Source organism: Arvicola amphibius, chromosome 8 (genome assembly GCF_903992535.2).
Source record: "Arvicola amphibius chromosome 8, mArvAmp1.2, whole genome shotgun sequence".
Lineage (NCBI taxonomy): Eukaryota > Metazoa > Chordata > Mammalia > Rodentia > Cricetidae > Arvicola > Arvicola amphibius.
The window spans coordinates 131,329,663-131,346,726 of NC_052054.1; the positions used below are offsets into that span (position 1 = coordinate 131,329,663).

Genomic DNA, 17,064 nt, shown 5'->3' on the forward strand with positions numbered 1-17,064 from the left:
CGTTGGAATCTTGCCTTGCCGGTAGGCCACAAGCCTCGAGGTAAAATGTAAAATAATGGAAATAGGTTAAGACGTCAAAGCTAGACAATAAGAAGTTAGAACTAATAGGCTAAGCAGTGATTTAATTAATACAGTTTCTGTGTGGTTATCTGTGGTCTGAGCTGCTGGGCAGTTGGGAAACAAACAAGCGGCCACATTTACCCACACATACCCACTCCCACTACTCTGGACTTCAATAGTACATGCTCTTCTTCAAGGCTATGACTAAAGTCCACTACAACTGCCTATGCCAGAGCTAGTTCTTTTGCTTTAAACCTGGTTGCTAGATAGAATACTACCCCAAAGCTCTAGTAATTTGAATTGACATCAAAAAAGACAAGAGCTTTCAAAGGATGAGACAAAGGCAGCAGTGCTAATATATATGCAAAGCCTTGCCTTTCCAGCACTCCTTTCACAACAATTAATCAAGACATCAGGGTGTTTTCAAATCTGAGGAAAAGCTATATAAAAGACTAACAAAAGATGTTTAAGTCAGAAAGTCTTTTAATACTGAAAACAACAAATCTATATTTGTTCGTGTATCCCAGTGGTATTATTTATATAGGACTGATCTCCACTAATGTAAAATATGATTGCCTGCCTTTGATTCATCAGAATGGTTTGTTACTGAGTAGGTCATGAAGTTGAGAATATGCTGGTCAGCTCCTGATGGCATTTAACGGCTCTAAGGCACTATCCTTTGGTTCTGGTTGCTCTTAGGATGAACTGACAGGTATAGACTGGGATTTCTGAATATAAGATCAAGAAGTAAAAATTCTGATTATCCTGCTATGCACCTATCAACCTATGCTACAACATAGTTGGAACCTGAATGTTTTCATTGGTATAACTAGTTAGCTTTTGTTAGATGATTGATTCTACCCCTGTGGAAATCAACTACAACTTATATTCTATCTAGTGGCTTGCTAAGTTGCAAACAAGTGGAAGCCCACACAGGGCAAGACAATAGGGTCAGCTCACTGTAGCCAGGCTCAAGACACCCTGAGTTGCCCGGTATTCTATCTAGTACCTTCAATAACATGCTAAACTTGAAGACCCTCTTTCCTCAAAAGCCTATAAATGTATTTTCCTTTGTTCTCGTTTTTGTTGTTACTCCTACTCCAGATTCCCCAGCAGCAGGCAGCATCACTAAAGAATGTTTCCCTTAAATCTGATTCAGTGCATCTCACTAGTGAATCTCAAAAGAATCTTTATTACTTAAGACAGTTTTTATTCTATCTACAGATATAGAGAATGTCATTTTGGCATATTACAATTCTTATTATACACATATTTAGGAAGTTATAAATTATATAGCTCAGAAAATTTCTCTTAATTCTAAAGTATGAGTTACTTCATTTAAAAAGCAACTGTACAAAAGTACTAATTTAAATACCTTCAGCACTTGTCAGGAGACACTGCACTTTTATTAAGGTGGAGCATTTTATGGATATGCCTAATATCATCTCATATACATTACATACAAAAGAAGGTTCAAGGGCCAAAGAGATGAATCAGTAAGTTAAAAGGTGTTTACCACCAATACAAACAACATGAGCTTAAATCCCAGGATCCACATGTTAGAAAGGGAAGAAACTTCGGCAAACTATCTGTCCTCTGGCCTCCACACATGCAAAGTGTGGCACACTCATACATGTACAAACACAAACAAATGAATAAATGATTGTTTTCAAAACTCTTAGGGACTGGAGAGAAGGCTTACTGGTTAAGAGCACTGGCAGCTCTTCCAGAGGACCTGGGTTCAATTCCAAGCACACACATGGCAGCTCACAAGTGTCTGAAACTCCAGTTCCAGGAGACCTGATGCCCATGGCGAAATACCAATGCACATAAAATAAAAATAAATAATTTTTTTTAAAAAAAAACAATCCTTTTTAATAAAAAATAAAACAGGCTCAACTTATATTGGACATTAACACCCCTTGTGGTGAATGCAAAGTCTCAAACCAAAGACAAATAGCTGAGGTGTCTACTTAACATATCAAAGCAGAACTGGCCACCAGGTTCTCCCAACATCCCTCAGTCTCTACCTGTTACTAGAATATGACTGGCATACCCTGTCTCCTACTCTAAACGTCTCCAGCCCAGGGTCTGGGTTGCCCTTAGCTGCTTTTCCCTATATAATCCAGCCACTTTGGCTAAACTGATTTTGTTCACTCTGGACCTTCCAGGTGCCTCTGGCTATGTTCTCCTTTTTATTTACAATAAACCTTCTCTTCAAACTACTTAGAAGCAATCAAGTCCTTACTTTTCTTTTCCTTCATATTTCCACTCAACCCACCCTCAAATAGTCCTGCAGCAGTTCTAATTCCTTTCTGGATCCCCTAGTTGTCCTCTGAGGCCTGAAAGTCACTAAGAGTAGAACTCTGAAACCCTTCTACATTCCATTTCAGCCAAAAACAGACAGATTAGCCCAATGCTACTTTCCTAAATGATTTTAGGGCCTCAACTCTTCATGTGTATTGGGGGAGAAGTTGTTAGATAGATAATTAGGTATCAGCAGACTGAGAGGACACTGAGTTAAGAAACCAATTAAACAAAGGTCTGGAATAGCAGGACTTTAATTATTGGTAAGAAGAATGTGATCTGATTCTTATCTCTGGCTCTAGGAGCATCCTGGGGAACCTAAAGAAACATTAACAGATAACTAAAGCTGGCTCCAACAGCTCTGAACTTTTAAATATGTTTATGTAGAAGGAGACACTCTTGAGAAAGAGTAAGGACATACCATTGCTCCCTCCTAGAAGAAACAATCTAAGCAAGCCCATCAACCCCTTCAAACTCCCCCAGGAAAATCTATACTAACTACGCTGTGTGTCTTGTCTCTATTGATGGAGATCACAAGTCATCTAGGCCAAGATTCCAGTGACAATATGACTTCCTGACTTAATTAGCCATTTCAGCTCAGGTAGGAAATAAGGACAGAATTATACCAATAAAGACATTACCATTTTCAACTGAAGAGAACAGAGAATATAAGAAGGAATGAAGGTCAAGTTGTGTTTCTTCAATTTCAGAGGACCACAGCACAGTTAGAGTGGGTCTACTCAGAGCCTCAGGGGCAGGATTGTGCTCACAAATACAAGCACACAGGTGGTGACTCAAGAAAGCAGAAAAATGCAAATCCCTAAATAAAAAAATTTTTTAAGGCCGGCAACATGACTCAGCCAGTAAAGACTTATACTGTGCAAAGCTGTGACCTGGGTTATAGGTATCCCTGGAGCCTATGTAAAAATAGAAGGGAAGAATTAACTCCACTAAGTTGGTCTCTGACTGCACACTGCAGCATGCTTGCCCACATACGTGTCAAACATAGATACATACAATAATTTTAAATAACTAAATAAACTGAATGCCTTATAGAGCTAGAAGGCATAGCTCTAGCTTCCTAATCGAAGAGCAAAGCACTAAACCAAATATCATTTTGAATCTTTAAGTAATGGAATTTGTTATCTTTCCAGATTTTATGATAGCTTGTATAGGGGCTGAATTATGCAGGCCCATAATTCTGAGAATTTTGAGGGACCTACAAGAAGGTGGTAGCCTGGCTTTTTGATAGTAAAATAACCTGATGCCATCCTAACAAGTGGTCAGGGTATGCTAATGTCATTCTGCTCCTTCTATTGTAAATTAGGAGATTGCCTGGGGCAGAGATGTTTTCAGTAGACAGGACAAAAGAGGCATAGGTGGGAGGTGACCTAAGTCATCCCCCCCCACCCCCACCCTGCCAACACCTAGCAAACAGAATGCTAATGAACTTCCCCCTCAGTTTACCTTTGTTTAAAAAAAAGCTGTTTGGAAAATAAATGGTGACTTTCCAGGATGTGATTTGAGATTTTCAGGATATGAATGATCCATGAACTCCCTCCAAATACTGTTGTATGAATAGCGTCTTCATTTCCATGCCTCCACTCTGGTATAAGAAATTATTTTTGTCCGGGCTGGTCCCCAACAAGCTTGAAACACATACCCCCTTTCTTCCAATTTCTCCCTTTTACAATGAGAATCTAAATCCTATTCTGGGTTCACCATTGTATTTTAGAAGTACGTATCACAGGTTCACAGCTGAAGAAGGAAGTGGACTCACTGTGAATGCGCCTGAGTTTTGCTCATATCTGATTAACAATTAGAGGAGATTTTGGATTCTAGACTATTGAGAACCAATATTGGAATGTGTTAAGACATCTGGATTACCAGGCTGGAATACACATATTTTACAAGTGATAAAACATTAATGGGGATGGGGGATGGAATAGTACAGACTCAACTATCCCTCCCAAACTCAAATACTGATGCCTTAGCTCACACACACCCATGACTATACTAGAGCCTGGGCTTTTGAAGAAGAGATTAAAGTTAGCTAAGATCAGAGAAGGGATTGCCTGATACAACAAAATTGATGCTCTTGTCGGAAGAGGTTATCAATCCTAAAATCTGAGAATACAAGGAGACTACCAGCAGGCTACAAAAAGACCTCACCAAAAACCAAACCCTTCTAGGACCTGGCTCTTATAATGTCAAGCCTCCAAAACTATTAGAAAATAAACTTCTGTGTTTAAGTCACAATCTCAAGTATTCTGTTATAGCAGTCAAAGCATAGTAGAATGTGTGAATGTGTTTTATTACCATTGGTTAATAAAGAAGCTGCTTTGGCCAATGGCAGTGCATAACATAGTTAGGTGGGAAAACTAAACTGAATAGAGGGAGACAGAAGGTGGACCCAGGGAGATGTCTGCAGCCACAAAGGAAGCAAGATGTGAGGTAACAAACCATGAGCCTTATGGTAAAATATGAAACAATAGAAATCAGTTAATTTAAGATGTAAGTTAGTTAATAAGAACCCTGAGCTAATAGGCCAAAGAGAATATAATTAATAGTAAGCCTCAGAGTGGTTATTTCATAAGCAGCTTTGGGAACAGTGGGACAGAGAATACTTCTAGCTACAATGTCTAAATAATGCAGTTAGGAAGTAAAACCAGTGCATGAGAATCAAGCACTGAACCAAACATTCCTACCCCAGAATTATCTTTTTATTTCCAGATATTTACCTACATGTACATATGGCACCATGTGTACACAGAACCCAGAAAGGTCAGAAAAGGAACTGGAATTAGGAACCAACCATGGTCCTCAACAAAAGCAGCAAGCACTCTTAACTACAAAGTCATCTATCTCTCTAGCCTCCAGCACAATCATCTTAAGAGTGAAAACTAGCCATGTACGGTGGCAGGTGCCTGTAATACCAGCACTCAGGATGAGATCAAGTCACACTCAGCTACAGCAAGTTTGAGGTCAAGCTAGGAGACATGGAACCCTGCTTCAAAAACAGCAGTGAGGGTGAACCAGGACACATACAGCCATGCACATCACTTAATGGTTTGGGTGCTAACTGGCTATTTTTCTAGTTTTAAGGATCAAATGGAAGGTTTGGTACATGTTAAACATATATTCTCTGAATATCTCTCCAGATTTCTTGTTTTAGTCAAAATTGGGAAGTTCTAAAATACGCAATCTTTAAAATGGTCAGCTCACAGAAACAACAGATCAGCTCTTAAAATCAATTAAATGGAGAAAATTAATCAAACCAAGATTAGCACAACCAAACACAAATTAACTAACCTCGTGGTTTTGTTCTTTAGTAGCCTTTACTTTATAAAATCACAAACTAAATTAAGGTCAAAATCAGAGTAAGAAAAAAGACACTAATCAGAACTGACCAAAATCAAAGTAAAGTAGGGTGTTACTTACGATAAAAGAAAGGAACGAACTCCACTGTGAGAGAAGCTGGCTTGTATTTCTGTCTGCTCTTTTCCACGGAACTAAGGATTCGTCTGTCATTTAAAAAAAAAAGTTAATAACAAATTATAACACGAAAAAGCATAGGTGGCACAATTTAAAAACCAATTTCAAAACAAATTTAACATCCTAATTTTGGTTTGCATACTGGATAAACATCTTCAGGAATGGTACAATGTTCAAAGAGAAGTTGAAACACTTAAGTGCTTATCAATTAGAGAATATTTTTACTATGCATTGTGATAGCCAACTTAAGTCTCCAAATAACTGGAAATTTAAAAAGAAGACAGCATTTAAATTCCCAATCTGCAGAAGAATTTGCATGGCAGTCCTGAGAAAGTGATAGCTAAGACGATGACAGTATTCCTCGGAAACCGCAGAAGCCAGTGACTGACCTGTGCTTTACTGAGGTTTAATTCAGATACAGTGAGTCCAGACCTTTACGTTCCCTCATTTTAAGGATGCAAATCCAGTAAAAAAAAAAAAAAAAAAAAAAGGGATTATCTTTTAATGAAAACTCCAGGAGTTTCCATGGATATTTTCCATCAACTTTAACAAGGCCAAAACAAAGTATGCAGGCTTTTACTAAGAGCATTTCAGTCATTTCAGTTCAACATGAAATAAAATCGCTTAGATAGCCAAGGTGATAAAAATATTGGAGACTAAAGCCTGTTAAAACCAATACTATTATCAAATAGTGGAATGGCAAAAATTAAAAACTAAAATTAAAATTATAGGGATTTTTATCATGTCCTGAAAAGTGTATTTAATATGATTAAAAACACTGAATGGAAAAATACCTGAAACTACCTAGAAATTCTATATAATTTTAGGCTACAAGTGTACACCATTCTCCCCCTTTCTAATAGAAAGTTCTTATTTTGGACTTTGCTTGGTGCTTTCTCACAATTAGACTTGGACTATGCTTCATAGCTGAACAACAAACTACTACAGAGACAATAACATCGTTCTCGGTATCATGTGTGAAGTTCTTACTGATCATAATTTTGGTTACCCAGTCAACTTTATTATAGTGAAAAATATTGACCAGGATACATTATTAATTTTTCATTTACAAGTAACTAGTAATTTATACAAATACATTTTAAGCATTTATATATTAAATTAAAGTTGTTGCCATTTGCACAGTCCTCCTACTCTTATGGCAGAGGTGATTGGGTCCCTTGTGGAAGGGACACATAATCAGTTCTGGCCAACAGCGAATTCAGAATGAAAATGATCTGGCATGCAACATGACTCCCCCCAAAAAAATTAAATTGACAATGTAAGAGTTTCGTCACTTTCTTCTTTTTTATTGTAACTAGCAATACTTAAGATGTTGGCTGTCTAAACCCACCTATCCTCCTGCAACTTCGGTGGAATTCTGAAACACAGCTTGCTCCACTACTGAGGGGACTTAAGAGGTGAGTGAACACCCACATGGCAGGACTAGGTCCTCCCCAGTGGGACAAAACCCCGAGCCCCTCCCCCAACTCCCTTGGGTTTTCTATCCTGCCAGCAAGGAATTTTCTATGGCTAGCTCCCCCAAAACCAAAACCCATCCATGGATACCCCCAAGACTAGTCACACCCCGCCTAAGAGCTGAGAGCTTGCTATAATAATGAGGAGACAAATAGCTTGTTACAACACTGAGGGGATTGAGAAAGAGCACCAAGAGAGCAAAGCAGGACAGAAGACCAAGAGAGCAGGCTTAAAGAGACCTCAGAGGCTTTCTGAGTCAGACATTGACAGTAAAGGGAAGACCAAGAAAAACTCCCAAACAGGCAGACAGCCACTGCAAGGATTGGACCAAGACACAAAGACACTGCAGGCCTCATTTGAAGGCAGAGATGAGTAGGCACCAATGCAAGAATTCCTCCAACAACCTAAAAAGCAACATGGTAACACCAGAACCAAGCAAAAACAAAACAGGAAGACTTGATCATCCTAACCCAGGAAAAAGCAGAAGAAAACAAGGTTAAAGGTAACTTTATGAAAATGAAGACCTTTAAAAAGAAAATGAAAAACTCCCTTAAAGAAATAAAAAAAGAAAACAAAAAAATAGAAGAAATTAATAAATACTTCAAAGTACTCAAGAAAACAAACAAAAAAAAAAAAAAAACAATCAAACAGGTGAAGGAAACAGTTCAAGACTTGAAGACTGAAATACAGGTGATAAAGAAAACACAAACTGAGGGAATTCTGGATTTGGAAAATCTGGGTAAACGAACAGGAACTACAGAGACAAGAAAAACCAACAGAATACAAGAGATAGAAGAAAGAATTTCAGGTGCTGAAGATACTATAGAGGAAATAGACTCATTGGTCAAACATTAAATCCAACAAATTCTTAACACAAAACATTCAGAAATTCTGGGACACCATGAAAAGAACAAACCTAAGAATGATAGGAGTAGAAGGAGAAGAATTACAGCTCAAAGGCACAGAAAATATATTCGACAAAATCATAGAAGAAAACTTCCCCAACCTAAAAAAGGATATCCCTATGAAGATACCAGAAGCTTACAGACCACCAAAGAGACTGGATCAAAAAAAAAAAAAAATGTTCCCTCACCACATATAATAAAAACACAAAATATACAGGATAAAGAAAGAATATTAAGAGCTGAAAAAGAAAAGAGGGCAAGAAACATAAAGGTAAACATATCAGAATTACACCCAACTTCTCAAGGGAACCATGAAAGCCAGAGGTCCAGGATAGATGTGCTGCAGACATTAACGAGACCAAGGATGCAAGCCCAGAATTTTACATCCAGCAAAGCTTTCATTCACCATCAATAAAGAAAACAAGATATTCCAGGACGAAAATAGATTTAAACAATACATATCAACAAACCCAGCATTACAGAAAGTATGAGAAGGAAAACCCCAACCCAAGGAAGCTAACTGCACCCACAAAAACACAGGTATCTGATAATCCCCACCAATATAACCCAATGAAGGGAAACCAAACGCCACTACTGAAAAATATCCAAAATTAACAACCACTGGTTCTTAATACCACTCAATATCAATGGACTCAATTCACCTATAAAAAGACACAGGCTAAGAGAATGGATACAAAAACAGGATCCAACCTTCTGCTGTATACAACAAACACACCTCAACCTTAAATACAGACATTACCTCAGAGTAAAGGGTTAGGAAAAGGTTTTCCATTCAAATGGGCCTAAGAAACAAGCGGGTGTGGCTATACTAATATCTAACAAAATAGATTTCAAATAAAATCAATTGGATGACATGAAGGACACTTTATACTCATAACAAAAACAATTCATCAAGATGCAGTCTCCATCCTGAACATCTACGGCCTAATACAAGAGTACCCGCATACGTAAAAGAAACATTACTAAAGCTTAAATCGCACATCAAACCCCACACACCAATAGTAGGAGACTTCAACACACTCCACTCTCCCCAATGGACAGGTCAACAAGACAGAAACTTAACAGAGCAATAAGAGAACTAAAAGATGTAATGAATCAGATGGACTTAACAGACATCTATAGAACATTCCACCCAAACAAAAAAGAATATACTTTCTTCTCAGCACCTCATGAAACATTCTCTAAAATTGATCACATACTCGGTAACAAAGCAAACCTCCACAGATACAAAAAAATTGGAGTAACCCCTTTTTTATCGGATAAAAGTTAGAATTTAGTAACAATACTACTCTCAGAAAGCCTACAAACTCATGAAAATTGAACAGTGGACTACTGAATCACCCCTGGGTCAATGAATAAAGAAAGAAATTAAAAACTTCCTAGAATTCAACAAAAATGAAGGCACAACGTATCCAAACCTATGGGAGACACTATGAAAGCAGTGCTACGAGGGAAGTTCACAGCACTAAGTGCCCACATAAAGAAACTGGAGAAAGTCACATTTTTGACTTGAGAGCACACCTGAAAGCTCTAGAACAAAAAGAAGCAGACTCACCCAGGAGGAGTAGAAGACAGCAAATAATCAAATTGAGGGCTGAAATCAACAAAAATAGAAACAAACAATAAAAAAACAAAAAGGTGTCTCTTTGAGAAAATCAACAAGACTGACAAACCCTTATCCAAACTAATCAAAAGGAAGAGAAAAAGGAAGAGAGAGAACATCCAAATTAACAAAATCAGAAATGAAAAGGGGGACATACAACAGACACTGAGGAAATACAGAGAATCATTAGGTCATACATAGAAAATCTATACTCCACATAATTGAAAAAAGTAAAAGAAATGGACAATTTTTTAGATAGATACCATATAACAAAATTAAATCAAGACCAGGTGAGCAATTTAAATAGACTTATAACTGCAGGGAAATACAAGCTGTCATCAAAACCCTCCCAACCAAAAAGAACAAAAAACAAAAAACAAAGGACTGGATGGTTATAGTGCAGAATTCTATCACAACTTCCAAGAAGAGCTAATACCTATACTCCTCAAAGGGTTCCACATAATAGAAACAGAAGGAACATTGCTAAACTCTTTTTATTAGGATACAGTTACCATGATACCAAAACTACACAGAGACTCAACCAAGAAAGAGAATCACAGACCAAACTCACTCATGAACATGAATGCAAAAATACTTAATAAAATACTGGCAAGCCGAATCCAACAACACATCAAAAAAATCATCCACCATGATCAAGTCAGCTTCATCCCAGAGATTAGGGGTTATATAGACAAAAACCTATCAATGTAATCCATCAAATAAATAAACTGAAAGAAAAAAAACATGATCGTTTCATTAGGTGCTGAAAAAGCATTTGACAAAATCCAACACCCCTTCATGATAAAGGTCTTGGAGAGATCACGGATACAAGAACATATCTAAATATAATAAAAGCAATATACAGCAAGTGACAGTCAACATCAAATTAAATGGAGAGAAACTCAAAGCGATCCCACTAAAATCAGGAACTAGACAAGGCTGTCCACTCTCTCTGCATCTCTTCAACATAAGACAACAAAAGGCGATCAAAGGGATTCAGATTGGAAAGGAAGAAATCAAACTTTGTTATTTGCAGATGAAACGATAGTATACATAAGAGACCCCAAAAACTCTACCAGAGAACTCCTACAGCTGATAAATACCTTCAGGATGTGGCAGGACACAACTCCAAAAAAAAAAAAAAAAAAATCAGTAGCCCTCCCATATAAAAATGATAAAGAAGCTGAGGGGAAAATCAGAGAAACATCACCTTTCACAATAGCCACAAACACATAACATATCTTGGGGTAACACTAACCAAAGAAGTGAGAGACCTATTTGACAAGAACTTTAAGTCTTTGAAAAAATAAATTGAAGAAGATACTAGAAAAGGAAAAGAACTCCCATGCTATTGAATAGGAAGCATCAACATAGTAAAAATGGCAATCCTACCAAAAGCAATCTATAGATTCAATGAAATCCACATGAAAATCCCAACACAATTCTTCAGAGACCTTGAAAGAGCAACAATCAAGTTCATATGGAATACCAAAAAACCCAGGATAGCCAAAACAATCATGTACAATAGAGGAACTTCCAGAGGCATCACCATCCCTGACATCAAGCTCTATTACAGAGCTACAGTATTGAAAACAGCTTGGTATTGGCATAAAAACAGAGATGTTAACCAATGGAGTTGAATTGAAGACCCAGATGTTAATCCACACACCTATGAACACCTGATCTTTTGACAAAGAAGCTAAAATAATACAATGGAAAAAAGAAAGTATCTTCAACAAATGGTGCTGGCATAACTGGATGTCAACATGTAGAAGAATGAAAGTAGATCCATATCTATCCCCATGCACAAAACTCAAGTCCAAATAGATTAAAGACCTTGATATAAATCTGACCACACTGAACCTGACAGAAGAGAAAGTAAGAAGTAGCCTTCAATGCATGGGCACAGGAGACTACTTCCTAAATATAACACCATTAGCATAGACACTGAGAACAACAATAAATAAATGGGACTGCCTGAAACTGAGAAGCTTCAGTAAAGCAAAGGACACAGTCAATAAGACAAAAAGGGAATGGGAAAATAACTTCATCAACCCAACAACAGACAAAGGACTGATCTCCAAAATATATAAAGAACTCAAGAAATTAGACATTAAAATTCTAAATAACTCAATTAAAATTTGGGTACTAAACTAAACAGAATTCTTAACAGAAGAATCTCAAATGGCCAAAAGATACTTAAGGAAATGTTCAACTTCCTTAGCTAACAAGGAAATGCAAATTAAAACAACTCTTGAGATACCATCTTACACCTGTCAGAATGGCTAAGATCAAAAACACCAATGATAGCTTATGATGGAGAGGATGTGGAATAAGGGGAACACTCATCCATTGTTAGTGGGAATGCAAACTTGTTTAACCCCTTTGGAAATCAGTAATGGCGGTTTCTCAGAAAACTGGGAATCAACCTACCTCAGGATCCACCAATACTACTCTTGTGTGTACAATGGACGTGTGCAAGCATGTGTGAAGAGGCACACAGTGTATGCATGAAGAACAAAGGACAATCTCAGGCATCAATTCTGTCCTTTTCCATTTTTTTTTTTTTTTTGAGACAATGTCTCTGTTGGATTTCTATTGCATGAGCCAGGTTAGCATGCCTGTGAACCTCCAGGGTTTTTCTTGTCTCCATTTCCAATTTCTTCATAAGAACACCATGATTATAGATATTTATGCTCTCACATCAAGCTTTACATGAATGCAGGTCTTCAAGCATATGTTGCTCATAAGCTCACTGAGCCACCTCCTCAGGCCAATACTGAGGCTTTAACATTATGGTCACATTGGTGGTGCAGGCCTTTAATCTTAGCACTCCAGAGGCAGATGGCTCTCCCCAGCCTGATCTATTTAACAAGTTATAAGCCAGACAAGTTACAAAGTAGGACTCAATCTCAACAGTATCATTTATAAGACATACCCTGAAATTCTATGTCTCCAATTTCTATATGGATCATATAAACTTTCACAGAATGCCAATGCATGGATCACAAATTCTTCAATAGATGTCTGATCAGCCATTTCCTTTTCCTTTTTTTTGCTTTTTAACTGAGAATAAAATTAAACATAAAATTAAGGGCATGTTTCAATTATCAGCTTTCAATAAGTTATTTTTATTTACAGAAGCCTAACTTTGCTTTTGATTCCTTATGAGTCATTTAATTATATGGATTAGAAACATTCTCTCAGATCTTATATTCTTCCTAGAATAAGTTTGAATTGTGACATTTTTAAAAACTATAAAAAAAATCTAAATTAAAATAAAGTGTTGGGCAACGCTGCCTTTAATCTCAGCACTCGGGAGTAGGAGACAGAGGTAGGTGGATCTCTGTGAGTTCGAGGCCAGCCTGGTCTACAAATTGAGTTCCAGGACAGCCAAGGATACACAGAGAATTTGCCTGTCTCAAAAAAAAACAAAACCAACCAATCAACAAACAAACAAAAAATATAAATAGCTAGTCTACTTTTAGAAAATGAAGGATTTGGGGCTAGAGAGATTACTCAGTGGTTAACAGCACTGGCTGCTCTTCCAGAGGAGCCAGGTTCAATTCTCAGCACCCACATGGCAGCTCACAACTGTTTCGAACTCCAGTTCTAAGAGCTCCAACACACTTATACAGGCAAGCTAATATACATGAAATAAAAATGAATAAATCATTTTTAAAAAATAAAATACAAGATTTATAAAAGATTGTCTTTTCAATTACTACCTTCTTTGAAAACATTTAGCAAGGTTAATAACAATATTAAAAAAAACAAAAAAAGTAAAACCTAGTTAGTTTCAATAAAACAACAAAAGGAATGTATTCACACCTACTTGCTGAATATACAATGTTGTCATGGTAATAACGTGATTAATATAGGAGCAAGTCCCAATTTCTTCTACATTTGATAAATTCCTAGGAGATAAAAGAATAACATTCATTATATATGAGCAATATATTGCTAGTGTATTCAGCATGGATCCTGAGAACAGATACTGGCAAATAAAATATTAATGATATTAAAAAAGAAAATAATGGCCGGGTGGTGGTGGCGCACGCCTTTAATCCCAGCACTCGGGAGGCAGAGGCAGGTGGATCTTTGTGAGTTCGAGGCCAGCCTGGTCTACAAGAGCTAGTTCCAGGACAGGCTCTAAAAAAGCTGCAGAGAAACCCTGTCTCGAAAAACCAAAAAAAGAAAAAAGAAAAAAAAAGAAAATAATGCATAGAGCACTGCCATTATTCAAGTATGTACCATTACTTATTTTACTCTACTTTCGGAATTTTAGCTCCCTTATTTTTTGACTTTTGTCCTATTTTGTAAACTGTATCAGAAGTCCCACAACACAAGGGGTATTGCCATCTTTAAATATTCTTTTTTCGAACTCACGACGTCACAGCCTGGTCTACAAGAGCTAGTTCCAGGACAGGCTCCAAAGCCGCAGAGAAACCCTGTCTCGAAAAACCAAAAAAAAAAAAAAAAAAAAATCTTTTTTTAAAAATATTTATTTATTTATTATTTATACAGGCAGACCAGAAGAGGGCACCAGATCTCATTACAGATGGCTGTGAGCCACCATGTGGTTGCTGGGAATTGAACTCAGGACCTTTGGAAGAGCAGGCAATGCTCTTAACCACTGAGCCATCTCTCCAGACCCCCCCATCTTTAAATATTCTAAGAGGACATAGCATTACATTCTGTTTAAAGTAGAGAGTCCTTAAGGACTTTAGTTGTGACACATACTTAGCTAATTTATGAGACCTAAATATTTTCTTGACATTACTGTTAAAAGTTTTGCAATAAACTAATAAAGTTTTCTGTTCTGAGACACTGTGATCTATAGATGTTCACAGAACAGGAAAAGTTAACACCTTTTGTTTTTTTGAGACTTCACACCTTAAAAAATTAAACTATGACACCTGAGCGGTTTCTCTAATGTAGGAATAGTTAAAATTCTCTATGTAGGGACCAGAGATGGTTCAGTGGTTATGAATACATACTGCTTTTTCATAGAATCAGCTGGTTCACAACCATCTGTAACTCCAGATCAAGGTGATCTGACGTCCGCTAGCCTTCGTAAGCACCTCCCACATGTACATACACACATACACATTGTTTTAAATTTTAAAGTCTGTGTGTAGCCCACAATGTACTACATATAAATAATATGTAGCATGAAAAATGTTCAACATTATCAGTCATGAAAACGACTTCCAGATTCACTGGAAAGACAAGAGCAGAAGACCGGATATACAGAAACTGAAACCTTTAAGCTGGTAGGATTTTAAATTCTAATAGCTACTCTGGAAAACAGTTTGGCAGTTTCTTAAGAGATTAAAATTTCAGCCTCATTGGGGCTGGAAAGATGGCACAAAGGGTAAAGGCATCTGCCACCAAGCCTGACAACCTGAATTAAATCCCAGCAACACCAGGAGACAACCAACTCTTCCAAACTTTCTCTCTCTCTCTCCCTCTCCCTCTCCCTCTCCCTCTCTCTCTCTCTCCCTCTCTCTCTCTCTTTCACACACACACACACACACACACACACACACACACACGCACACACACCAAATATACTATAATCAAAACAAAACTGAATGTCTTTTTTTTGTTTTTTGTTTGTTTGTTTGTTTTTTCGAGACAGGGTTTCTCTGTTGCTTTGGAGCCTGTCCTGGAACTAGCTCTTGTAGACCAGGCTGGTCTCGAACTCACAGAGATCTGCCTGCCTCTGCCTCCCGAGTGCTGGGATTAAAGGCGTGCGCCACCACCGCCCGGCTAAAACTGAATGTCTTTATGAACTGATTAATAAATTCTAAAACTGACTGTAGCAAAAGTACAATTTTTTGTTTAAAAAAATGAATGACATTATTAAGTGGGTCAATGCATGACCTGTGAATTATCTCTCAGTAGATGTAATAAAATTTACAAATATTTTTTAATGACTTTTTGTTTTTTGTTTTTCGAGACAGGGTTTCCCTGTAGTTTCTAGAGCCTGTCCTGGAACTAGCTCTTGTAGACCAGACTGGCCTCGAACTCAGAGATCCACCTGCCTCTGCCTCCCGAGTGCTGGGATTAAAGGCATGCGCCACCACCGCCCGGCTATATGCAACACAAAGCGGGATACAGAACCACCCAGACCCGAGACTCGAACTCGGGACCTCGTGCACCACACCGCCGTGCGCTTAACAGGCTGAGCTACTGCCCAACTTATTTTTTTTTTTTTTTTTGGTTTTTTGAGACAGGGTTTCTCTGTGTAACAGAACCCTAGTTGTCCAGGAACAAGGCTGACCTTGAATTCACAGAGATCCACCTGCCTCTACCTCTCGAGTGCTGGGATTAAAACGCCCAACTTCAAAAGTTATATGAGAATTAGTGCTGGGAAAAGAGAAAAGTCCAGGGGAAATGGACCTATAGGTAAATTTTTATTGAACTGTTCTTTGTTACCATTACAGTCCTACAAATAGCGAGAACACTTCTTTATGTTTAGTAGGGACAGCCCATCTGGTAGGTAACCGCAGTAGCCTTTAAGGCTGTGCCTCTGAGGCACAGGCAAAGCAGTAAAAGAACACTAACGTATTAATAACATGAACCCATCAACTGATAAAACGACCAAACATAACTGCCAGCGTGGGGACTACAGCTCTAGTGCCCCCTATGCTTCTGTTTAATCCCACTCTCATGCATTCTTTTATTCTCAGAACTACTCTCTTTTCATTCGTTTTCTCCTTCCCCTCTGCCTCCCATTCTCCCAAACAAAATAAAACAAATGAATCTAAATAAAGAAGGACTTTCAGTTTCTGATGCAAATTGAAAGTCATCACTGTCATGTTCACAATTAGAAAAAATCCAAATGAGCTGAAATTTTTGTTTGTTTGTTTGTTTTTGAGACAGGGTTTCTCTGTGTAACAATCTTTCCTTCAGATCCAACATAATAGTTTATTCAATACAACACCAAACATATATGAGTAGTTATAGCATAGAGATAAGTGAAATGAATTACAGTAGCACTGTGTTTTGTTTTGATTTTTCCTTTTATGTGTATAGGTGTTTTGCCTGCGTGGATGTCTGGGTACCACTGTTGTCCAGTGCCCTCGGAGGTCAGAAGAAGGCATCACAACCCCTGCAACTGGAGTGACAGATGGCTGTGTGCTGTGGATACAAGTGAACAGAACCTGGTCCTTTGGAAGAGCCCCAAAA

At 37.8% G+C, this 17,064-nt stretch overlaps 1 protein-coding gene across 4 annotated transcripts in view; it reads right to left on the minus strand.

Moving 5' to 3' along the window:
- The window catches only part of Nbeal1 (neurobeachin like 1), a 204,009-nt gene that overhangs the window by 170,807 nt on the left and 16,138 nt on the right, over window positions 1-17,064 (minus strand). For all 4 annotated transcript variants that reach the window (XR_005286474.1, XM_038338491.2, XM_038338490.2 and 1 more), the window contains exons 5-7: window positions 13,703-13,784; window positions 12,806-12,933; window positions 5,809-5,891 (exon numbers count right to left, since the gene is read on the minus strand). Coding sequence is in view for 3 of the 4 variants with exons in the window: in XM_038338491.2 (XP_038194419.1) it covers window positions 5,809-5,891; window positions 12,806-12,933; window positions 13,703-13,784 (293 nt within the window). In the remaining variant the exon portion in view is untranslated. The remainder of the gene's footprint in view (window positions 1-5,808; window positions 5,892-12,805; window positions 12,934-13,702; window positions 13,785-17,064) is intronic.